Source organism: Cervus canadensis, chromosome 13, assembly GCF_019320065.1.
Source record: "Cervus canadensis isolate Bull #8, Minnesota chromosome 13, ASM1932006v1, whole genome shotgun sequence".
Taxonomy (NCBI): domain Eukaryota; kingdom Metazoa; phylum Chordata; class Mammalia; order Artiodactyla; family Cervidae; genus Cervus; species Cervus canadensis.
In genome coordinates this window covers 38,249,774-38,275,833 of record NC_057398.1, presented here as the reverse complement: position 1 = coordinate 38,275,833, position 26,060 = coordinate 38,249,774, and the positions used below count along the sequence as shown (strand labels likewise).

The following is a 26,060-nucleotide window of genomic DNA, read 5'->3' as shown; positions in this document are numbered from 1 at the left end:
GAATCTTGAATCTCTAACCCTAACCCTTAAGGACTGCTGTTAAGTCTACCAAAGGGTCAGAAAGACAGGAAAACAGGGCTTCATTGCCTTGGATATTTCTTAATCTTCAGATAAGTGCCTCAACTTCCTGTGTTAGCAAAAGAAGGGCTCCAAGTGGACTTAAGATGAACACCTGAAGTTCATGGAACAAGATGAGAAAATAAAACTGGGAGACTGTTCCTTTAAAAGAAAAAAACTAATCCGAGGAATTCACTGAAAGGAGCCCTTTAAGCTCAAAGGGGAGAGACGTTTGCTGAAGGCACATTCAGTCCCGTGAACGTCTGGTCCACCTGTGTCCCCAGGGTGCAGGACAGGGCCAGGCACTGGGCAAGGATGCACACACCACAGAGCAACTCGGGAACAGACAAGTGCTGCTTCCTTAGTGAACCCGGAATGAACCCACAGGAGCTCTGGGAATAAATGACCAGAAAGACTGCTTATTGATTTGACTTGAAAGTCTGTTTTCAAAAATGTGTTCTTTTTCATCTCTTTAGCTCTACATGCTAATCACTTTTCTTATGTTGAGGGGCACCTGGTTTCAAACTTTGCTGATAAGTTTTTATCTGTTCTCTATATTGAATGCCAGGGTTTAATAAGACTAGGGGATCCTGGCCAACCATTTTCTTTAAGGCACTTTAACGTGTTCATATTGCTATACCTGTGCAAGCAATCCACAGAGTCTACGTTTACAACAGTTACAGAGGCTGAGACATGTAAAGGGAACCAGAAACGTTCTAGAGTCACACATCTGGGTCAATTTTGGCTTCATTTATTGGCTTCTCAGTGCCCTATCTGTAAGATGAGATAACATCTAACTTCTAGGATCCCTCTGTTCCCTTCCTCCTTTCATTTCTTCCCTCTTATCTACAAAAAACTTACTTTGCACCAACTACGTGCCAGGCGCTATTCTAAGGGTTGGGGATGTGGCAGTGAAGAAAACAGACAAAATTTGTGGCCCTCTTGGGATTTATAATCTAGTTGCATAGACAATAAACAATATAACTATACAAAGTGAAAGCGCTAATCAAGTGGAAAATTAAGCAGGGAGGGAGGACAAGAGGTGTTGATAGAGGGGGATGCAATTTTAGATGGAGAAGGGGCGCCAGGAAGAGCCTCACTGACAAAGTGGCATTTGGATAAAGAAAACGTAGGTGAAGACCACGGGGTTACAGAACATTCCAGGCTGAGAACTGCTGATGCAGAGACCTTGAGGCAGGAGTTCTGGGGGACAGCTGAGCAACAGCAGGCAGGTCAGCACGATGCAGTCGAGTGGGGTGGGAAGTGATGAGCGGGTGAAACGCGAGGTTAGACTAGTACAGGGGAGGCCAACCACGTGTCCCTTATAAATCACGGCACAGGCTTTCATCTTCTCTGCAGAGTGAAATGGGAAGCCACTGGAGGGGCTGAGTGGAGGAAGAACCCAATCTGTGTTCCGTCCGCTGTACTGAAGTCCTGGGAGCCGTGGTGAGAAGGCGGAAGGAAGGGAGGATGCAGCAGCCACCACAATAGATGGGGCAGGGCTGTGTGCTGAGGTCAACAGCAGGGAAGCAGCAGGCAGAAGGGGAAGGGTCCCAGGCAGTGTAGCTGATACGCTGTGCTGAGTCAAGGATGACCCCAAGGTACGTGAGCCACTGAAGGAGACGAGGATGGAGAAGAAAGGTTAAAACGCCATGAAGCACCAAGCACTGCGCTGGGCTCACGCAAAATGACCAAATATTAGTTCTTTACATTTAAAACTTTCGGTGCTGGTTCAGAGCCCAGGCACCCAAGATGGGGTTAGTAGGCCATGTGAAAGCTAGGAAATATTTGTAGAGAGAAGAGCCAAATGAGAATATACTCAGCAGTTGGCTCCGCAGTGCTAACACCCCAATTGTTGTTGCTCAGTCACTAAGTCGTGTCCGACTCTTGGCAACCCCATGGACTGCAGCATGACAGGCTTCCTGTCCTTCACTATCTCCCAGAATTTGCTCAAACTCATGCCCATTGAGGCAGTGATGATATCTAACCACTTCATCCTCTGCCATCCCCTTGTCCTTTTGCCTTCAACCTTTCCCAGCCTCCGGGTCTTTTCCAATGAGTCTGGCATCAGGTGGCCAAAGTATTGGAGCTTCGGCATCAGTCCTTCCAACGAATCTTCAGGGCTGACCAGTTAACTTCCATCAAAAGATGGGATGTGTCTCATGCTCTAATCATCCATCCGTCAGAGAGGAGGGGGTACGACGTGGACTCTCACGTGGTCAGTGAGTGCTGGGTGCAGCAGCAAGGCTCCCCACTAAACAGAAAGATTTCATGGAGGAGAATAACAAGCAGCAGCATTCTGTAATGTGTAAATTTCTGCAACTCGGTGGAAAGTGATGCAGTCCACCCAGTCCAAAGGTACAAGTGGCAACTCACAAATGCTCAAGCTGAGTGATGAGGGCAGTAAAACCACCACGGAACAGGCACCAGGGTGAACCAGAAAAGACAGGAGGGTCCATTCCTGATGGACGTTTTATCAGGTTTACTCAAGGAATTTTTCCTTGATCATTTTTGCCAGGCAGCTTAACCTGAGTTCAACCTCGAGAGTCAAAGACCCAATCTGTCTCCCACCCCGAGAACCTGGCAGATGCCATCTGGTACCATAATTCTGCAGCAGCAGGGAAAACACTGAGGCCCAGAGTTCCAAGAAGTCACAGGGAGACCTATCAGCCAGTGGCTCAGCTGGTAAAGAACCCACCTGCCAATGCAGGAGATGCAGGAGACTTGGGTTCAATCCCCAGTCAGGAAGATCCCCTGGAGAAGGAAATGGCAACCCACTCCTCTGTTCTTGCCTGGAGAATCCCATAGACAAAGAAGTCTGGCAGGCTACAGTCCATGGGTCACAAAGAGTCGGACACAAGTGAGTGCACACGGACGCATGCACGCATCAGCCTTAGTCTGAACACTGGGGCAGAAACAGTAGCCATTCCTACCTCAAGATAAATGTCCCCTTTGAATCCTACATGAAAACCAAAACATTCCAAGTCAAAATGTGGACACTGTCATTTGCCCTGAGTGGAAACAGAAGAGGAAGGATTTTCAGAGCGAGGCCTACTGACCGGAGCGGATGGAGGCAGCGGAAGGCTGAGGGTACACATTCCTGTGTAAAATGTGCTCTTGCCTCTCAAATTAAGGTCATGCCTGTTTAGCTTTAAAAAAAAAAAAAAAAAAATGGTGAAGCAGTTTAATGCACTGATCAAATGGGGTCAGAGAAGTTAATTTCCCAAAACGCAGTTTAAAAATGAGCCCACTACCTCCCTGCCTTTCTAGCCCAGTTGTTTTAAGTGACGTCTAAATGCCTCCTTTTCCTTTAACAAGGACCCTGAGTTGTTTGGGCTTTGGGGAGGCTGATTTTCTGCTACATCTAGATGGAGATATTAGGGTAACCGGAAATGCCATAGGCCGTCCATGACGGAGTCAGGCCAGAAAGAACAGCTTTGGCTGGATTTTAGTCTACCTGCTGTGAATGGGCCATGATTTGGTTTTAGCTCAATTATATAAGAAACAAGTAATGTTTTTTGTTTCTTTTTTTCTGGAAAGGATGAGGACTGTTGATTTTGTTCTTGCCCCCTCTGCCAAAGGCGTAAAGATTCTACTCACACATATCAAAATACTTGCAAAAACTTAATAGCTAATGTTTTGTGTATGCAAATTACAGTCATATCATGACAACACTTCTAGGCTTAAACAGTGAAAAATTCAGTTAGGTCTCTTCCCCTTGAAATTCATCTATAATCGGCAAGAGGAGAGGAGGAAGACAGAAGTAAAATGGCAGGGCAGCCTTCCTGGAATAAAGGCTGACAAAGCGCACACTCTCGGGTCCCAGGCGCCCGCCGCCCTGGGACTGGTGCAGCTGCTCGGCGTTCCCGGGTCCCTCCTGCCTGGGCTGCCCGCCATGTTCTCCTGTGCCTGCTGCCTCCTGTCCACATGGCCAGCATCTACTTGACTTCAAGATTCAGTGCAGCCCGGCTTCCCTGCCCTGTCGGTGCCCCACCAACCCCGCCCAGACTTCTGTCCTGGCACCTGAATGCGTGCAGGCACACAATTCCTCCTCCAGTCTCCTGTGCTGGACTGTGACCCAGGGTGCTGGTGGGGCAGGGGGGACATGTTTGTTTAATTCCTGTTTGTTTCCGCTGTGCCTCACACACAGCCTTGTGTTTTTAAGCTGTTCAAAGACATTGTGAACTTATTGTGTAGACACAATAAGTAACAGATTCATTAATAGGAAGTTATGCTTTTTGCACGAAAGTCTGTATTTAGTCAGCTCTGGGTGTGGAGCTAGACTGAAGTTGAAATGCCTTCACTAAGTATCTTGGACAGGGTTAGAGCATTCCCTCGTTCTCAGTCACACACTTTGGCTTGGATGGTGTAGCACCTACCAAAGAACTAATCGTATGACAGAGGGTACTACAGGGAAGGACTTTAAGTGGTGACTCAGGTTCTCAGCACCTCCTTGAGAATGCAGCCTTACATGGTTAATTCCTACAGATCTGACACTGCAGACGTGTCCGTGAATGAAGTCCACCAGACAGGTGTGACTTTTGGACTGGGCAGGGCCAGGAGTGTAGGCTCTGAGTCAGAGAACCTGGGTCCCAGCCCAGCTCTCTGCATAGCCTTGGGCGAGTTACTTAATTTCTCTGAGCCTCAGTGTCCTCTTGTTTCAATGGGGACCAGCATTTCACAGGGTCATTGTAAGGATTAAACAAGTCCATTCGTGTGAAGACTTACAACAGTACCTGGTACTCAGTGAAGCAGTCAGTTAATATGAGCTAGTAGCACTTCTAAAGGGCTTCCCTGGTGGCTCAGTGGTAAAGAATGCGCCTGCCAATGCAGGAGACATGGGTTCCATCCCTGGGTTGGGCAAATCCCCTGGAGAAGGAAATGGCAACCCACTCCAGTATTCTTGCCTGGGAAATCCCATGGACAGAGGAGCCTGGTGGGCTACAGTCCATGGCGTCGCAAAAAGAGTTGGACATGATTTAGCGACTACACAATTTTAAGTTTGCAGATGATGACGGTAAGTACTATTGTTTAAATAAAGCTATTCATCATTTAAACAAAAAAGCACTTATATATAATACACTAACATATTCCACACAATCAAGCTCATTATCCCACTATTTCACTAATCACATTACAGTGAACAAGCCCCTGGTCAGCTTTGAGAATAGATTACATGAAACAAAAGGCAAGGAAATACAAAATTAACATTGTGGTTACTGCTTATCGGAACAGAGACAAAGCCAGATACGCCAGCGGAACACAGACAAAGCAGATATGCCAATGGCACAGAATGAAGGAAACAGGTTGCTGGCATTTGATTGGAATTTCCTCGGATTGTTACCATGTAGTACAAACTTAATCTAAATGTTTCTTTGCACACAGTCAAGCTTATGAGAAATGTATCAGAAGTGACAGAATAAAGGCTTGGGTTTGTGTGTGAACAAAAGTGCTTTCAAGAAATGTATCATTACCAAGCTGATTAAGAAAATAACACAGACTTGAAGGTACCCTCCAGTGGATAAATAAAAGTTAGTTAATAATGGAAAAGAATATATGTAACTGAATCACCTTGTTGTATACCTGAAACTAAAACTAACACAAACTGTAAATCAACCATACTTGAATAAAATTAGATAGTTAGTTTACTATTTGCTGGAGGAAGGAGGGATATATAGGCTAAATAAATAAAAGTGCAAGTAAATCAAACATTTTGAGGTGATCTTTCTTCCTGAGGCAAGTCAGTATAAAATGAATTATTATGCTAGTACATAATTATGACTAGATAATTATGTACTCTAATACATAATTGAGTCTATACATAATATGACTCTAATACATAATTATTGACAATTATGCTAGTACTTTCTAAGATGATGTGTGCTCTGACAATGCAAACCACGACACCACGTCACCACCATCTCACCACCTAAAATTCAGTCAGAGCGCTCTCTGTGTATTAATTTATATAACTCTCCCAACAGTACCCCCTACAGCTGGCAAGTGGATTTTCCAAGTAAAAGTGGAAAAAACCTAGGACACGTCACAATAGGTACTTACTGCCCAGAGGAAGCAATTCAGGGCAAGGGGCAAAATTCAAGCCAGCCACCTAGAATATTTCAAGGGCAGAACGTCTCCAGGGAAAATGTGGCAAAATATCTTTGATGGCACATGTCATTCCATAGAAACAACAACTAAAACCAAAACAGGATCAGGCAGAATGAATGACGATTTAAGATTAGAAGTAACCAAATGTCCAGACTCTCCAGTTTTGTTTTCTTCTGTTCTGAGGGACAAAAGAAGGGAATAAAGAATGTGCTAGAAAGCTGGGGAATGTGCTCCAAGTCTCCTCCTTTCCTCCTCCTCCTCTTCACACACTCTCCCTCTCCCCTCCTCTTTGTAGAAGGCCTTTAATTAGCTCACATCCTATCGGACCAGGGCTCACTAATACATCCTGACACCAGCCCGGACAGTGGGGTCTGAGCACAGCCCGATTAGCAGGCTCCCTGGGAGCCCCCACAGCTCTTATCTCCGCAGAAGCCTGAAGAGTCTGGTATCTTCCCTCCCATGCCTCCTGGGAAGCCGCCCCAGCAGGTGCCCATTGGCAATAGTTTTGTGTTACAGGCCTGAATGAATGATCCCCGCAGGAGCTGCCGACTGTTTTCACAGACACAGAAGGCAGTCAAAAGTCCACCGCGTGAACTTGGAATGACCCCACTGCAGAGTCACTGGCGGGTTCATCCGGAGGGCAGGCACGCTTTATTAAACAACTAATACTCTTCACAGATAACTTTCCGAAAAAGCACAAGTGTTAACTCTTTGCGATCTCGCTCCGGCTCCAATGGGCAAGTGGAGGGGCTGCACTGTGTGACTGAGGGCTTGGACCTGAGTGAACATCTGGAGACAGAAAGAGAGTGGTTTCATCCAGCCCGGGCAAGGGGTCAGAACTCAGGCACCATTTGGTCGGCTGTCTTGTTAAAGTGTCCCGCATTAAAGTAAAAAAGCACAGAGCGAAGGTTCCAGGCACCTATTCTAGAGAGGATGGAGCCAGCCCACACCAGGCCAGCCTGTCCTCTGGCCCGCACCCAACTCAGACGCACAGGAGAGGGCCGGGGGCGCTACCAGGCAAACTTGGTCACCACAGGGGCCAGAATGCAAGCCACTGCACCTACAGTAGCCAGAGGCTGCACAGTTAGAGCCTTTCTGGAGGAGGATTCAGAAGAGGCACAAGTTCAAATTAGAGTGTCCTGACATCAAGTTCTTCTGGGCCTGATGGTCAGTGGCCAGGGAACCAGGCATCTGTAGGGCTCACCCACGGGCTTGACAGGTGGCCTTCCCGAGGTTAAGACCCAGTACTGGAGGGTCCTCCTTTTTTCTTTTATTTTTTCTCTTAACTTACATCCAACTTTAGAGGAAACCGAATGACAACAATCATAATTATTAACATGCAGATAAACATATGGGAAACTTTAAAAAATTCATTTTAACCAACAAAGTTAATTTTGGCATTAACCAAAGACTATGTGTCTACCAAAGTTTTATCTCTATCTCATCTCATCAGTTGCTCTCTCAATCTAGTTACAGAGGGATTCCCCTATTTGGGTTTTCTTTTTGGGGGGGGTCTTGTTTCGTCTTCAGATGAGATACAGTTTTGCAGGGGTTTACTCACTGGATGAGATGTGTGAAGGACTAGTGAAGTGAGGCGTTCAAAGGAGCTACCCTTCCCTCCCATTCAGGTGAGGTGACCTTTACACAAAACAGATCCTTCAGCTCAAAAGCCCTCAGGGGCTTTCTTCATACCACGCACAGTGCTTGGGGTTAAAAATACCAAGGTGACTACAACTTAGTCCCCTGTCCTCAAGGAGCTCAGTCCAGTGTGGAGACAGATACAAAGAGATGAAATCAACATAAAGGATGCTGAGAAAAGGACACCCCACTACTACTCTCTCCCTTGTTCTCAGCAGGACAAGAAGCAGATACCCACAGCTGCCTACCCCGTCTCAAAGACAAGGCCAGGCTTGTAGCCAGGTGGCCAGAGTGTTAGAGCTGGCCCTGAAGCTATTTAGCTGAGAGGCCCTCATTGGGCCTCACAGATTACTCTAGGTTACTCCAGCTGTAATCTGAGAGGGCAAGAAGCTGATCATCACACCCCTTCCCAGATCTGTGCCCTCAGGGTTTCTACGAGGGTATCAGAGGATGTGTGGAGGGTCCAAACCCAGGAAGAGCCAGCTTTGCCATGTTTTTTTGCAGAGTGCGAGGAATTTTCGGTTTGAGATCTCTCTTAGTAAGAATACGGGAGCTGGGCTTTGATGGAAAGGGAGTGGTTAGAGTTGTTACCACATGAAATGTTACTCAAACAAGGCTTCTTAAAGAATTCAATTAAAAAAAAAAAACAAAAAACTGAGGTTAGACATTTTCATTGTTGTGTTTTAACTTTTAAAGGGAAACAAATGGCAAATTCATTGTGTTCAATCCTAAGAATTTTTCTCTCACTATATATAACATCCATTGCTGCTGCTGCTGCTAAGTCACTTCAGTTGTGTTCGACTCTGTGTAACCCCATAGACGGCAGCCCATCAGGCTCCCCCATTCCTGGGATTCTCCAGGCAAGAACACTGGAGTGGGTTGCCATTTCCTTCTCCAATTCGTGAAAGTGAAAAGTGAAAGTGAAGTTGCTCAGTCGTGTCCAACTCTTAGCGACCCCATGGACTGCAGCCTACCAGGCTCCTCCATCCATGGGATTTTCCAGGCAAGAGTACTGGAGTGGGGTGCCATTGCCTTCTCCAAACATCCATTGAGGCACCTCTATTTGTCTTGCCAATTATTTCTAAACAGCCACCCTATAGCAATCCTACAAAACTCTCCTTGCTAACAATTGTTCTGTCGCTAAATCATGTCTGACTCTTTGCGACCCCTTGGATTGCAGCACACCAGGCTCCTTGCTAACAATAATCGACACAAATTCCAAAGAGGTAGGAAGCATTTCCAGAATCAGGCTGAAAAAAAAAAATCTACCTGGCTTTGCCCCTTTTGCTTTGCTTCTCAGTGATCCTGTGATTAGAGATTTGCGTGTCCATCTGAGATTTTAGAACCAACCATTCATACAACCCAGCCAGCACAGTAAGGCCCTCTCTTGGAAGTAAGACTTTCCCACAGCCATCTCCCCATGTCAAAAAGCTCCTCTGGCCCTCTGCTCAGGAGACTTATTCTGCCGGGAAAAGCAGTGAGCTTGGAGTCGTGAGGCCTGAGCATCAGCCACTGGTGCCAACGCTGGTTGTGTGATTCTAGCAAAACCATTCAACCTGTGTGGCTGAATTTCCCATCACTTGCCCCGTTGGCCCCCTAATCATGTTGCAAGGTTAAGTTTTTCTCACTGACATGAAAGCGCTTTAATTCCTGAGAGGGAAAGGGTGCTTTCTAGAGCAGCAAAGTGGTCTATGGGAAAGAGCCTGGGGCCACAGAGGAGCTCTGAGTCCTATCCTCTTCCACAAGCTCCCTGCTGAGCCCTAGGAGTTAATTACCCTTGCTGTGACTCACGTGGCAATAATAATACTTGTTTTTTTTAACGCTATGTTTGTGAAGATCAAACAAGAACAGGAGTATGCTACAAACGTTACATTTATATAAAACTACCAGGAGCTATTAGTAACAGGATCCTGAAAGTCAAGAGCCTTTTTATAACTAACTTTGACATCATCCATGCCAATTTCCAAGTCACCAATAAAGAGAAAATACCCCAGCTGGTCAAAATATCCTGCTGTGAAACATGACAAAGGCAGCAAAGCTGAAACAATGGGCTGTTTTGGGAAGCATGCTCTGCTGAATTTTCATTTCAGTGAAAACACTGAAAACCATCATTTCTAAACCAATGTGTTGTTATATAAATTCAAGATCTCGCAGGAAATGTTTAAACATTTTCCTCTAATAAAGCAAACAGATATTTCCATGAATATTTTAATTCATTAGATTAAGAGGAACTGGGGCTTCCCTTCTTCCCCTGTAACAGTTTTCCAAGGCTTCCTGCTACCTTGTGGAGCCTGGGCCTGATCCAGTAACATACGCCTGGCCTCCTTCCATCCAGGTTGTATCCCAGACCTGAGTGATGGGGAATAGAGGAGAAGAAACAGGATCCTGAAAGTCAGCAGCCTTTTTCTACCTGTATTTCTATACATAGAGCATCACCATGCATCTCAGTCAGCTTACAGACATGTTTGAGAGGAAAGTCATACACAAATGTTTCCAAAGTTTCTGTTTACTCCACATGAAAAGCATAAAACAGTTAGGTATTTAAAAATCCAGCAGGTGTTTCACTTACTTCATAACTATTTGTTGAAAGTGTTGTTGTTTAGTCACTAAGATGTGTTCTACTCTTTTGTGAGTCCATGGACTGTAGCTCTTCAGGCTCCTCTGTCCATAGGATTTGCCGGGCAAGAATACTGGAGTGGGTTGCCATTTCCTTCTCCAGGAAATCTTCCTGGACCAGGGAGAGAACCTGCATCTCCTGCACTGGCAGGCGGATTCTTTACTGCTGAGCCACCAGAGAAGTCCATTTGTTGAAAGTACACCATGTGAAAATGCCATGCCAGATAAAGGAGGGCCCACATGGTTACCACCAGGATCACCTCAACCCTCTTATGATAAATATTTAAGGCTTGTCTCAGGGATATTGGCAACAGTTGACGACAGTAAGACCTTTGCCTTCTGGGAGCTTTACGTCTACTGTGGGAGGCAAATGAATAAACACGCAACTGCGTCAAACATTTCACCCCAAGCCAATCTCATCCTTGAGGTTCAGAATAAAGTGTTCTTTTTCCTTCACCTCCAGAGCACTTATCTCACAAAAGTGCAGATGTTTTGCCTGGATTCCAGCTGCAAAACTTATTCCCTCTGTCTGATGCTTACTGACTTCTTATCTGCCTTTACCTGCTTCATATCCATTAAAAAAAAAATTAATCTTACTTTCCTAAGTATTTGCCACAGGACCGAGCACCTAATTGATAATGATAAACGTTAAATAGATGTTTGAGACATGTGCACAAATGGTTAGTTTTTTTCCAAGAAAAAATACAGCCATTGCCTTCACGGAAGCACAAAGTGCCCTGGGAATTCAGGGCAGAGAGGACCTTACAGGGCATCAGGATTGGACCTTACACAGTTAGAGCCATTTGGCCAGAGACTGGGGAGAAGGGCATTCTAAACAGAGGAAGAGTCACGAGCAACAACAGTGCAAAGATGAGGCGCAAACACGTAGGACTGGGAGAACAGAAAATGACCCAAGTGGCCAGCTTTCTGCCACTCTCTCTTCACATTACTTGACTTCCCCAGTTGGCTCTGAGTTTCAGACCTCATCTCCACCTTCCTCACATGCCTAATTAGGAAGTGTTCTTGTTGCTATAAATTGAACAGAAAGGCTTCCCTACTGGCACTTAATAGAAAAGAAACGAGAGGCCGTCATTGCCATTTGCCTGTGACCTACATGCAGCGTGTCTCTGCTACTCAGCACCTGGGCCTTCAAGCTGCCACTGGAGGGCTTGCTGAGCCTCCCTGAAGAGTCGGGCCTGGACACATCACCATGTGGCTCTGAGCAAAGCCAAGGCAGAGCCAGACTCTGTCCCCTCTGGAAGTGCCATCATGTCTCCTTCATGGTGTCTCTTATCTCCACTCACCTTCAACAACGCAGAACTGTTCCTGAGAGAAGCTGGAAATTTTCTTTCTGCTGTCTCTGCTCCATAAAACACTGTGCTCTAAAGAACTGCTCTCATCACACTTCCTGTTTGTGAGCTCCCACATATTTCACACACATGGCACATGGCTAATGAATGAGTCAACAAGCCTCTTTAGGGAAAGATACATTTCCCTCCCCCCATGTTCTCTGAAACCCATTCTGCATGGGAAGCATTCTACCAATGCTCAACGACACCGATGACCCATCACCCAAGTCTCAAAGGGAGATGTCGGTCTCTATGGTGTCTGGTAAGATTCCAGAAATACTGCCCAGCAATGTTCTAGAAGTCAGAGGTCAGGGAAGAAGCCCAGAGCTCTACCACTTTCTTTCTGGCCATGTTGAGAAAGTCATTTTCTTTTGATGGGTCTCAGTTTCTTCGTGGTGGTGGTGGTGGTGGAGGCTGCGGTGGAAATGGTAAGGAAAACATCACCTGCTTGCTTTCAGGCTCAGAGATGGGATGTGCTGTGCTGTGCTTAGATGCTCAGTTGTGTCTGACTCTTTGCAGACTGTAGCCCGCCAGGCTCCTCTGTCTATGGGGATTCTCCAGGCAAGAATACTAGAGTGGGTTGCCATGTCCTCCTCCAGGGGATCTTCCCAACCCAGGGATCAAACCCAGGTCTCCCAAATTGCAGACGGATTCTATATCATCTGAGTCACCAGGGAAGCCTGGACATGGGATGAGATATCTATAAATCCTTCATCAACAACTAAAAATCATGACAAATACAATGCAGTATTATTATTATTCCAGTAAGGAACCTTACTTCTCCTTTCCTCCAAGAAGCAAAGCCCAGATCAGGTCAATAGAACTAGCCAACCATAAAACCCTCAGGACAACATACCAACCCCAGTATTCTTCATTGACTTCTAAACTGCAGCAATGGTTTATCACTAAGCATCTGAAAGCCAATGTGCCAGCAGAATTCAGAGACATACACACCTCTACAAAATGTGAAAAGCTATACTTTGGAGTAAAGGGAAGTGAGCAAAGAAAGAAAAGGACTGTTGGAGAGAGTGAGTTTATTTTCTGCCTTCAGTTGATAGTTGCTGTTTAGTCGCTAAGTTGTGTCTGACTCTCTTGTGACCCATGGACTTTATAGCCTGCCAGGCTCCTCTGTTCATGGGCTTTTCTCAGCCAAGAAAACTGGAGTGGATTGCCATTTCCTCCTCCATGGAATCTTCCCAACCCAGGGGTTGAACCTGTGTCTCCTGCATTGACAGGCAGATTCTTTACCACTAAGCTGCTAGGGAAGCCCTCAATTGATAGTGGGAAAGCACAAATCTCCCTACTTTCATGACCTTTATGCTGAAAACCAAATATTTTAAAGTGACATCCTACTTGTTCAGAAATACTTAACAGTAGTAAAGTTCAATAAATGGCTTAACAAAAGTATGATTTCACATGTACATTTAGGGGAAGCTGGCTATTGGAGCACACGCTGAGGTGGCCTGAAGGTCTGCTCCCCAAGCAAATTAGAGGAAAGGCCTACGTGTGTAAACTGAATTATTTAAATCTGAATAAATCTTAAATGAAGCATATTGTGTGCGAGAGAGTAAAAGTCAGCTTCCACAAACGCTTTCAAGTCACTTTCTGTTTGGTTACGGAAACCTTTCAATCTTTTTGTCCCAGTTCAATCCTTTTACTGGAGAGTAGGGAATCCTCAATAGTAAAGATTAATTCAGAAAGCCTGGAAATCACAGTTGAAAAAATCTCAAAGTCCAACACAGAGGGGAAAAGTTGGGAATGAATGGAGCACTGTTTGAGCTTTACTTTATTTTTTCTTTTTTTTCTTTTTTTAAATTTATTTTATGCAAGTATAGCTGCTTTACAATGTTAATTTATGCTGTACCTCAGAATGGTTCAGTATTACATATATACATTCTTCTTTGTATTCTTTTCCATTGTGATTTATCACAGGATATTGAATATAGTTCCCTGTATTAAACAGGTGGGCCTTGTTGTTTACCCATGCTATATATAATACTTTGTATCTGCTAATTCCAAACTCCTAATCCATCCCTTCCTACATCTCCTCCCCCTTGGCAACCACCAGTCTCTTCTCTATATCTATGGGTCTGTTTCATAGATTACTTCACATTTGTGCCATATTTTAGATTCCACGTATAAGTGATATCACATAGTATTTGTCTTCCTCTGACTTACTTCACTTAATATAATTTCGAGATTTTGTCCTTTCATCCAGCCTCTTCTCAGCCTTTTAGAAACACCTTAGTGCCAGCCGTCAGCCTTTGTTCCCTGTTAGGGTACCCCTGCTGCTGCTGCTAAGTCATTTCAGTCGTGTCTGACTCTGTGCGACCCCACAGACAGCAGCCCACCAGGCTCCTCCGTCCCTGGGATTCTCTAGGCAAGAACACTGGAGTGGGTTGCCGTTTCCTTCTCCAATGCATGAAAGTGAAAAGTGAAAGGGAAGCCACTCAGTCGTGTCTGACTTAGCGACCCCATGGACTGCAGCCTACCAGGCTCCTCTATCCATGGGATTTTCCAGGCAAGAGTACTGGAGTGGGGTGCCATTGCCTTCTCCTGAGCTTTACTTTAAAATGCTGTTTCGACTGCTGGTGTTTTAGCTTCTATGATAGTTGGGTTTGGTAAAGGGTTATATCTGAGAAGCTGGATCATGTGGAGAAAAAATATACAGACTCCCAAATCACTTTTTCCTAAAACTTATGGCTCCTTAATTATTAAACTTTAATTAAGGTAACTGACTTTACCTTACTTTTTCTTATCTATAAAGCAGAGATAACCCTTCCTTCTTAGAGGGTACATGTGAAAATTAAATGAGATAGCATCTGTAAAGCTCCTAGCCCCTCCTTACCTGACATACAGGAGCCACCCAGTAAATGATGGCTCCATTACCCACATCCTTTTCTGACTCTTAAGGATGGCATTCCAAGATTCCTCTCTTTCTCCTAAGAAAACACTTTGATTTAGCTTTTCTTCAAAAATGGAGAGAGACATAACAATTACAGGGGAGAAAGAGGGAAAGAAAACCAAAGGGACCTTCCAAACGGAGTGACTGTTCAGATTTTTACTGCCAAGAATTAGAATTTGATTTGTTCTATAGTCATGTGTTCATAAAAAAAAAATAAGTTATAGTTTGTCTCAGTTTCGTCACAGTTTTTCAAGAGGGGCCAAATACTGATTGAAATGCAGAAAAGAGATGAACTACCACCTCTCTGGGGGTAACCGGTCAACCTAAGAAAAGCCTGAACATATTATTCTTTTACTCACCATGTTTACACGAGGGTAGAAAACCACTACTCTTCAGGGGCCACAAATATTTCCTCTCTTTTCAATTTAGCAACTGAGCAGACTTTTCCACCACCATAGACTACAGTGTTGGAAGACAGAGTGAATTCCTCTGAAACATGAGATGTTTGGTCTAAGAAGATAACTAACGACCTGACTCTTAACTGAACTACGACCAAGAAATGAAGACAAGTTTTAAACTCTTCCAATCTTCCTGTTTCAAAAACAGAGCATTAATGGTGGTGTCATTCCCTCCTACTTCTGGCCGAGCTGCTTGATGAAGGTGGACCAAGAGGAAAGCTGAGCCCCACTCACCAGCCTCCTTGAGGAGCAAGGGTGCTCAATGGGGCAGGTGGGGATGGCCTGGGAATTCTGGACACTCATGGGACTCTCATGCCTCCACCAGACCTGCCCATCCCCGCCCAACACACTTCCAATTCCCACAAATATTTGAGGTTTGACCAAGTTAGGATAGGTCACTGCTGGGTCATTCAGCATCTAAAATTATTTGCCTCTAACCAAAAAGAGCTCAGACTAAGGGAATCATTTTAGTATTCAAGGTTATCAGAGGAAAATAAAACAAAAGCTCTGTTGCCAAGAATTTGAGTCATTTCTCTACATACAACAACTTCAAGGCACCTCCTCTTGGCTGGAAAAGAAATCCCTTGGGTGACTTATTTCGGATCAAAGTCGTTTTGAAAATAGAAAACTCTACATTCTCAAAGGGATAGATCACTGTCTGAAGTGAATTTCATTTAACCTAAAGTTTTATGCCAACTTAAACACACGAAAGCCCCAATGCTTATAAGAAGGCATTCACCTCTTCCTTGCTTATAGGTACATGGAAAAGCTATTATGGGGATAATCAGCTCAACTATAAAATGGAGCAGTCATACATAATGACAAAAACAGATACAAGTCATAAATTGCCTTTTCCCCTTCAGAATCCATGCAGGCAGGCACTCCAGTACATTCTTTTGTGCAAAGATAAAACTTTTGCCTCGAATAAACAGTGGCTTAGTCTCAGTTGAGCCTTATAAACAGACTGCCTACAAAACAAATACAAACAAATGCTGTTTATCTTAAACAAAAGGCAGATGGACCTCTCTGCCCTCAATCAGGTCACAGTATATATGATAGAAGTCTGGCTAGTGGCAGAGGCTGGCTGAGAATCTCTGGGTGCAGGGACACGAGCCGGTTTCCACTGGATCACTGCTGTGCCCAGATCTGGTTTTGTAGGCACAAAGGACCAGTGAAAGGCTCTCTTAGAAGGGAAGTGTCTCCTCCACACACGGTACCCCGAGTAAAGACCAAAGAACAAAATACCATCTAAAGTGCTAGCTAGGTTTCCCACTGAACTATCCAAACAGTCTCCATTTCCTACTCTCTCTTTCCCACTTCACTTGCTTATGCATATATGTGTGTTAGTCACTCAGTCGTGTCTGACTCTTTGCGACCCCATGGACTGTGTTCTGCCAGGCTCCTCTGTCCATGAAGTTTCCCAGGCAAGAATACTGGAATCAGCTGCCATTTCCTCCTCCAGGGGATATTCCCAACCCAGGGATCAAACTTGCATCTCCTGCACTGGCAGGCGGATTCTTTACCACTGAGCCATCAGGGGGCCCCAAGAATGGCCACAACCAGCACCACTTCCTGAGAGCCTGCTTTATGACAGAGGTGATGTGACAGCGGTCATCTCACAAGCTAACCAAGTGATGTCAAATAATAAGCTTCTGGTGGAAAACTAACAGTAATTAGTTTTTCATGTTCTCTCTAGTGCCTGGAAGAAAGCCTCATACACACAAAGGAGAAACAACATACAGGGGAAAAAACATAGTCTTTAGAATTAGCTGGACTTGGTTTCATATCATTCCTGTCATTTCCAGTTGCACGACCTTGAAAAAATCTCTTTAAGTCTCAGTTTCCTGATTTGAAGAATAGAGCTTAACATACACAAGACAATATATGTAAGGAGCCTAGAAGAAGGCCTGACAAAGAGAAGATGTTCAATTAATGTTTATAAGCGAGTATGTTCTTCATAAAGAGACAGGGCGTTTCAACTTGTTTTTGCATCTTTTTCCTACTAATGTTGCCTGTACCAAGAAACATATAAAACTATTAGGTCTTTATCCAATTCACAACAAACAAAACTGATTTAAACAATAAAACAAAGGCTAAAGCCATATAGAATAAAATGTTATTAACTAAAACTAACAGAAAATTCATATCTCCTTGGCAAAAATTTAGATCTGTAGAATTTGAGCTGGGAATTCTGAGCTTGGTAGAAATAAATGCTCCAAAGTTAAAGAGAGAAATAAACCCATCACAAAACTGTATAAGTTATCGGTAAAACTAACCCTTAGTGAATAAGGAACAAAAATTTTAATTCCATGAACAACAACTGACTTTGATGAAAAAACTTAGTCAAAAACAGGCAAAAACCATAACTGAAAAAGACACACATACCCCAATGTTCACTGCAGCACTATTTACAACAGCAAGGAGATGCAAGCAACTTAGATGTCCATTGACAGATGAATGGATAAAGACGTTGTGTTACATACATACAATGGAATATTATTCAGCCATAAACAGGAATGCATTTGAGTGAGTTCTAATGAGGTGGATGAACCTATAGCCTATTATGGAGTGAAGTAAGTCAGAAAGTACATGCAGAGGACATCGTGTGAAATGCCGGGCTGGATGAATCACAAGCTGGAATCAAGACTGTCAGGAGAAATACCAACAACCTCAGACATGCAGATGATACCACTCTAATGGCCGAAAGTGAAGATGAAGTAACTGAAGAAGAACTATTGATGAGAGTGAAAGAGGAAAGTGGAAAAGCTGGTTTAAAAACTCAACATTCAAAAAACTAAGACCGTGGCACCCAGTCCCATCACTTCATGGCAAATAGAAGGGGAAAAAGTAGAAGCAGTGACAGATTTTCTCTTCCTGGGCTCCAAAATCACAGTGAACAGTGACTGCAGCCATGAAATTAAAAGACACTTTCTTGCTCCTTGAAAGAAAAGCTATGACAAACCTAGACAGTGTATCAAAAAGCAGAGACATCACTTTGCTGACAAAGGTCCATGTAGTCAAAGCTATGGTTTTTCCAGTAGTCATGAACAAATGTGACAGCTGGACCATAAAGAAGGTTGAGTGCTGAAGAATGGATGCTTTTGAATTGTGGTGCCGGAGAAGACTCTTTAGAGTCTCTTGGTCTCTTGGACAGAAGAGGCCAAAGCAGTCCATCCTAAGGTAAATCAACCCTGAATACTCATTGGAAAAACTGATGCTGAAGCTCCAATACTTTGGCCAACTGATGCAAAAAGCTGACTTGTTGGAAAAGACCCTGATGCTGGGAAAGATCGAGGGCCAGAAGACAAGGGGGCAGCAGAAGATGAAATGGTTATATAGCATCACTGATGCAATGTACATGAATTGAGCAAACTCTGAGAGACAATGAAGGACAGGGAAGCCTGGTGTACTGCAGTCCATGGAGTCACAAAGAGTCGGACATGACTAGCGACTGAACAAGAAGTCAGAAAGAGGAAAACAAATATTCTATATTAACACATATATACGGAATCTAGAAAGATGGTACTGATGAACCTATCTGCAGGGTAGCAATAGAGATGCAGGCCTAGAGAACAGACTGTGTGCACAGTGGGGGAAGGAGAGGGTGGGACAAACTGAGACAGGGGCATTGAAACATATACATCACCCTATGTAAAACAGATAGTAGGAATCTGCCGTACGACACAGGGAGCTCAACCCAGTGCTGTGACAACCTGGGGGGCGGGACGGGGTGGGAAGTGGGAGGGAGGTTCAAGAAGGAGGGGACGTATGTACGCCTGTGGCTGATTCATGTTGATGCATGACAGAAACCAACACAAAATTGTAAAGAAATTATCCTCCAATTAAAAATCTATAAATGAATTTTTTTAAACAGAGAAAATTATTAAAATATTTGCATTCATGAGTGTACAGTCAAAACATTACTGGGATCAGAAAAGTACCCAAGATGAAGAGCATCTTATATTGCCTTGATGAGGACACAGAGAGAGGGATGGAAAGTGGGACAGAGCAGAGGTTCTATGATGATCAGAAGTGCTCCACTCCTTTGCTGGAAGAAACTATGCTATTGGCTTTCTTCCCTTAGGAAGACCAGATGACAGCTGTGCAGAGAAAACACTGAGTTACTACAGGGGCAGAAAAGAGCATGGAAGCATTTGTTCTACTGTTAACATCTGAGACTTTCCTAGTTTACAAAGAACTTTAAAAGAAAATTTTAAGAATAACTACGCAATTTTCCTATAAGTAATGAAAATAATCACAAAATAATTACAGAGAGAAGGGAATGAGAGTCTAAGAGAGGAAATTTATTCAATGCATGTCCCCCCGCCATGAATTCTCTGGCTTTCAGAGGTTAGGGGGTCTTATATTCAAATGACACCCAACAAGGGAAAAGTATGCTTTTTTCATTCATGCTGCAGAGAGAAACCTGTTCCTCTGACAGGGTTTTAGAATCTGAAATGCTGTGCTTTTTTAAAATAAATCATATTCCTAGAAAGGATTCCAGGAGCAACCATCTTATCATGGCCTTAGGAACAGGATCAGATCTCTGAGGTTCTACTCAAAGGGTGTGAGTTCTTTTGCCAAGATCCAGGCAAAAGGGTCATGGAAAGATGCTCACAGCTCTGTGGCTAACCCCTAAATCATATCATCTTTGATCTGGAATCCATAGGTGATTTCTGGGGGTTGGGAGACCAGAAGAAGAGGCTAAGAGAAATAAAGGGGATAAAAGGCAGAGATTACCTCCTAGTTGTAGCTCCTTGATGCTAACAGTAAATAAAGTAAACAACAGTTTAAAATATAATGAGAAATTCCAGAAGTGGACATGATAGACCGGAAATTAAAAATGTTCTGTGAAGAATTCATATCTACCCACAGACAACTAAGACCTGCAGATCTATTACCTTCTTATGACAGAATGATTTTCCTTTTAACTTAATGGAGAGGGTTGTTACCTCTTCATCTCCTTTGCTCCTCAGGTCAGTGGGGACAAGGGAAAGTACCAACACCTTCTTACAGGTTAAACAAAACAAAAACAAAAAACTAAAATCTCTTGAGACGGACAGAGATAAAGGTTATTTAAAAGCAGGAATGGGCAGAACCCAGGTTTTCTGACTACTAGGTGCCTTTAACGCTCAACCCTAAGTCTGCAATAATGACTTATGATCTCAAGAGGCATGAAGCTCTCTGACAATCCAATAAAAACTTCAGATCTTTGTTCCAGGAAAATACACAGACACACACACAATATTTATAATTAATTTTAAGAGGTTTATGGGGCTATTCCACTCCATCCAAAGCCTACTAAACCAAGCCCTTTGGACTTTGCAGCCAAGCGGGGCTGGCGGGAGGAGGCTTGGTGAGGTGCAGTTCTGCCTTGTCTGACCCCGTTCTTTAATCACTGGAACTCAGGCACTCTTTAAAGGAATACTTCCCACAGGCCAAAAGTTGATTACTGTGGTCATTTGCACTTCCTTAAACTCTTCTTGTATACACAGAAAAGCAAACAAAACATTCCCCCAAAGCAACATGAAAGGTCTGATTGCAACCCACAAAACTACAAGAAAACGGAGATCTGCAGCCAAATTGCATACATGCAGAATCACAGATGACCTGAATGGGCATTCAGAGGACAGACCTGGTCTTTGACGCTACCACTTTCAAAAGGAAGTGGTAATTTTAAGTTTCTTTGCTTTCTCATGATAGATAATGTGGACTAATTGCTATAGCACATCCAGGGTTTGGGTATCAAAATAAATTACACAGCTATTCCTCTGAGTAGCAGTCTATAATGCCGATTCTGATTAGCTCATTAAAGGCAAGAAAAAAATATGAAGGACACCAATCCTATGGGAAGCAGGGTTCCCACTCAAGTACCTTTATGCAAATCCAACAACAAGATAAAGCACAATATCCAGCAAACACAGGCCTACTGCCACCCAGGCCTTTGGATGGACTTAGGGGTGAGAACGGAGGCAAGAAGTATTCTGCCTTCCCTTCTGCTCAAGTTATATTCTCACGCTGACCCTCAAGCTTCAAAAATAGTTTTTCCAGGGGAAACAGAAGAACCAGGAGATGAATGAGATGCCCCTGAATGAGACAGAATCAAAGAAAGGGCCGACCCTTTCCATAGGAATGTTGCAGGGAAACGCACCCACGGTCTCACCTGTGGAGAGTTTGGGCAAATTCCCCACATCTTCATTCTCAACCACAAGGTAGCCAGAGGGTCCTAACGGCCAAACTGGCCCAATGGAGTGTGGCTCTCCCACTCGCGGAGCCTGAGACCCTTCCCACTGTAGACCATAAGACACTGGTTTTCATTTCAAGGGCATTAACAGTTTCCCAGGTGGTGCTAGTAGTAAAGAACCCACCTACCAATGCAGGAGACATTAAGAGACAACAGGTTCAGTCCCTGGGTTGGGAAGATCCTGAGGAGGAGGGCATGGCAACCCACTCCAGTATTATTTCCTAGAGAATCCCATGGACAGAGGAGCCTCATGGGCTACGGTCACAGAGAGTCAGACATGACTAAAGCGACTTAGCACAGCACAGTGGTTTCCTGGTGACCAAAGTGTAAAGATTTTACACTGATGCAAACCAAAGAGTCAAAATGAAAACCCCTTTTTCTTGTTCAGTCTGTGTTTTTCAAAATCTTCGTAATGTCATACCTCACTTTATTTTCACAGTAAGCTATAAGGTCAGGGCATATACCAGGTTAAGGAAGACCTCTAAATAAATGATATGTCTTGTATTTTTCAAGTGAAAACAAAGCCCAGGGGAACAAAAATAAAAAACGAAGTATAAAAACAAAGACACTGTCCTATGTTAATTAGTTTTAAAAAATTAAGTAAGATCCTTAAACTAAGCATTTACATTTAAATTTTTTTTGAAGTATAGCTGATGCACAAAGTTATATAAGCTACAGGTGCACAAAAGTAAATATGTTGAGTGCATATGTTTATAACCAGTTCAGTAGCTAAAAGAACACTAAGGAACCTATGCCAATTTTATGTTGCTGTCAGGGGTGAAGGTCCAAGGGCAGCAGAGGCAACGATTCAAGGCAAAAATGTGCAGACTCATTCAGACTTTGACCCTGAGTGTGTTTCTAAACCATGATTTAGAAAGTATCTTGCCTCTCTACATTCCACCCTTTCTCTAAAAGTAAGAGTACTGCCTGTTTTGAACCACAAGTCAAACAGGACATTTTGTTCCGGTTTAACCCTCTAAGTCCAGCACAGGCATACCTCAGAGAGACTGAGGGATAAAGCAAATATTCCAATAAAGTGAGCTGCACAGATTTTTCGATTTCTCAATGAACATAAAGTCATGTTTATACTACAGTGAAGTTGATCAGGTGCACGACAGTATTGTGTCTACAAATATAAGGCACATATCTTAATTTTTAAAATACTTTATTGCTAAAAAATGTTAACCATCATCCAAGTCTTCAGCGAATCATAATCTTTTTGCAAAACTACCATCAAAGATCACTTATCACCATAACTAATATAACCATAATGAAGACGACTGAAATATTTAAAGAATTACCATATGTGACAGAGACACAAAGTGAGCAGATGCTGTTGGAAAAATGGTGTTGACAGACTTGCTGGACACACAGGCCTGCCACAAGCCTTCAATTTGTAAACAACTGTAAACAATCTGTGAGGCGCAATAAAAAGAGACCTGCTGGTAGTGAAGAAACTCATCTGATTAAAGGACCATCATCTCTAGGAAAGTATGTGGAAAACAGGAATAAATTCCCAACTTGCATACACTGTTATCAAGAGTGTTTCACAACACAGAAATGTTGGCTGTTCAATTCCATCTCCTTCCCTGCTCACATCATGAACTCACATCATGAATTCCTATGTGGCACCTGAAAGGCTCTCTACAGTGAAGCCACCCCCATCATGGTCATGACACAAATGGGCCTGTGACTTTGCCATGGCAACGCACTACGGTAAACAAGTGGGGTGTACAGGTGCTTTCCCAATGCTCGTTCATTCATGAAAAGGACAGTCTCTAAAAGGACTCCACGGTGAGCTGACAGGAAGGGGAAGAAAGCAGAGTCTTTAGATGCGTTTTGTATGCTATGAAATGGCAACCCCCCACCCCACCACATTCAACTACCTTCACCTTTTCCAGCTTCACATGTAAAGTCAGCTTCCACCAAAAATTAAACTGTGGAATAACAAGATGGCCACCAAACAGGAGGCCAGTGCACAAAAAAGCCAATGAGAGCACAAGACACAGGAGAATCACATTGCTGCCATCCTGCAGGTGACTTAGGGGCTCGCTTGACTCTGGAAGGCTGTACCTCAGTTTGGATTTTATCCAGTGAGCTGTGCGGATTAACTGGTAGATTTTAGGCAGAAGAATGGCACAATCAAACTATGTTTTAAAGAGAGTTCAGGGACGCCCCTGGCGGTCCAGTGTTTAAGGCTTCACCTTCCAGCGCAGGGGGCAATCGACCCTCATTGGGAAGCTAGGATCCCACATGCCTCGAGGTCAAAAATCCAGAACAGAAGCAATATTGCAACAAATTCCATAAAGGCTTTAAAAATGGTCCACACCAAAAAATTCTTAAATAAATGAAATAAAATAAGAAGCGAGTTCATGCTGGCAGCACTGTGAAAGCTGTGGTGAAGTCCAGGGCCAGGAGGCTATGACAGTGGCCCTGGAAACAGACAACCAGCACATGGACAGAGGCAGTGGGAATGGAGAGGAGGAAGAAGAGAGTGCAGAGGCGCACTCGATGGACTGGGGCCTGGTTACAGGAGGTGAGGGAAAGACAGTGAAGCCAAGGCCACGCATGTAACTTTTCACAACCTATTAATTATAAAAGAACTACAGTAATGGAGAGGACTCTTGAGGCTAATTCCAGTGGAACTACACCTCGATTTCCTTACCTTGGCAGCAGAATTTGATACTCCATGGGTAACATTTCTGATAAGGCCCCCAACGTTTCCATACTTTATCAGTCCAGTCACCCCTTCAGAAACGTCATTCAAAAGCCCCATGGGGTTGCCAAGGAAGTCCACCGACCCCAGGATCCGAGCTGCCTGACTAAGGAGTTCCTGTAAAATGGAGCAGGGAGAGAAGAAAAAAACAGCCTCTTTTTATATCTGTTGTTGAGTGTCCCAAGCAAAAAGATTATAAATCAGTCTTGTCCTCCATTCCCACCACCAACTGCCCTTTATTTCTCAACTGTGAGCTCCTGCCCTTCCTAAGCTCCACCCTAAACCTCTCCCAATACACATATCCCAGAGGTTATCCTCAATACTCTCATATGTACTCTTCAAAGCCATTTAGAAGAAAAAAGCTATGAAACAGGAAAGACTCTACAAGTATTTATTAGTACACACATCGCACTCTCCTTTCCATTGTTCTATAAATATGGAATCAACAAGCAGCAGAGAGAATTTTAACAGGAAAGTGAGGGAGGGATGTGCAGCCCCTCGGAGTTTGTGGAGCAGGCGGTATGCATATAGCAGGCAAGCTCAGACCTACCCCGCACCCCCCAACCTCCTGGACCTCCACAGCCTGACTCCACCGTCCAGTGACATCCGCTATCCCTTCCTGCTCACAGTGCAGCAGAAACATCACCAGTGAGTGAGGTCAAGGAAGGAAGCAAGGAGGGAGAAGGAGAGGGAGAGACGGCAACAGGAACAGGACATACTTCATCTTTGACAGCTAAGAAGTTTGATATGATCCTGACCTATCCAGTCATCAGAGTATGTATGTGTTGGCTTTGCATTTGGTTCTTTGCAGTCAGGATAATAAATGCAAAATGGAAAATGCCCAAACTTGATTAAAAAAAAAAATTTAAGTTCAACTCTAGGGCAGGATCTCACATGTTCCAAGAACACTGGTGTGGTTGTTGAAAGTAAGCCCATGCCCAGTAAACAGTGTTCACAGTCTTGTGTTATCATGAAAGCATCAATTAAACCCTTGGTAAGAATTGTGACTGATCTAGTGGAAGGTCCTGAGACTAGTTCTATGAAACAAGACTAACAGCTTGTAAGTCAGAGGCACTGTTTGGGGATTTTCATGATGTGCGTGGACTTCGTGGGCTGTGACCTGACCCCATAACACAATGGTCAGGGTTGAAATGTTCATCTGGGCTGTTGGCAGTAATGTCTCAGTAACCAGAATTCCCAAACAACTAAAAGAAGCATTCTGCTCGTGCTCCAGCCACCGAGGACCACTCCAAAGCTCACCTCCTGGAAATGTTTGAGGATATCATTGATGATGAAGTCCTTGGTCTCATAGGGATGCACTCGAGTGAATGGATCCAGATTGATCACGGCGTCTTCAAATCGAATCAATGGAAATCCCAAGGTGCTTTTCAGGGCCTAGTTAGGGAAGAAAGGCAACAACACACTTTAGCCATACGATGGCCTTCTACAGTACTGTAATTCTGGATTCCATGAAAGCTACAAGTCATGTCAACTTTCCAATGGGAGTCAAGGTTATGATATTCATAAATAAGGATTTTCCAGGTAAACATTATGAAGATACACACACACACAAGTATCATCCAAAGTAACATATTATCACATAGAAATAAATACTTTAGCTTCATAGCATAATTCTTTATGATCTGTTTTGGATCTATATGTTTGTCACGTTTTACCTTTTTTTTTCCAGATTTTTTAATGTAGACCATTTTTAAAGTCTTCATTGAATTTGTTGCAATATTGATTTTATGTTGTGGTGTTTTGGCCATGAGGCATCTGGGACCCCACCTTCCCGACCAAGGATCAACCCCTGCCCCCCTGTACGGGCGGGGGGGGGGGAAGGCAGATTCTCAACAACTGGACCACCAGGGAAGTCCCATGTTTTACTTTTTGACTGAAATATACCACTCATATGGAAAGGTGTACTCATCAAATGAATGGTTCAATAATTTTTCTCCAAGTAAACACA

The 26,060-nt window shown here is 43.8% G+C and overlaps 1 protein-coding gene across 6 annotated transcripts in view; it reads right to left on the bottom strand.

Annotated features, from left to right (window-relative positions):
- Positions 1–26,060, bottom strand: part of VPS13D (vacuolar protein sorting 13 homolog D) — a 267,732-nt gene that overhangs the window by 73,536 nt on the left and 168,136 nt on the right. For all 6 annotated transcript variants that reach the window (XM_043485295.1, XM_043485297.1, XM_043485298.1 and 3 more), the window contains 2 exons: positions 25,352–25,486; positions 24,041–24,208 (listed from right to left, as the gene is read on the bottom strand). In XM_043485295.1, coding sequence (XP_043341230.1) covers positions 24,041–24,208; positions 25,352–25,486 — 303 coding nt within the window. The remainder of the gene's footprint in view (positions 1–24,040; positions 24,209–25,351; positions 25,487–26,060) is intronic.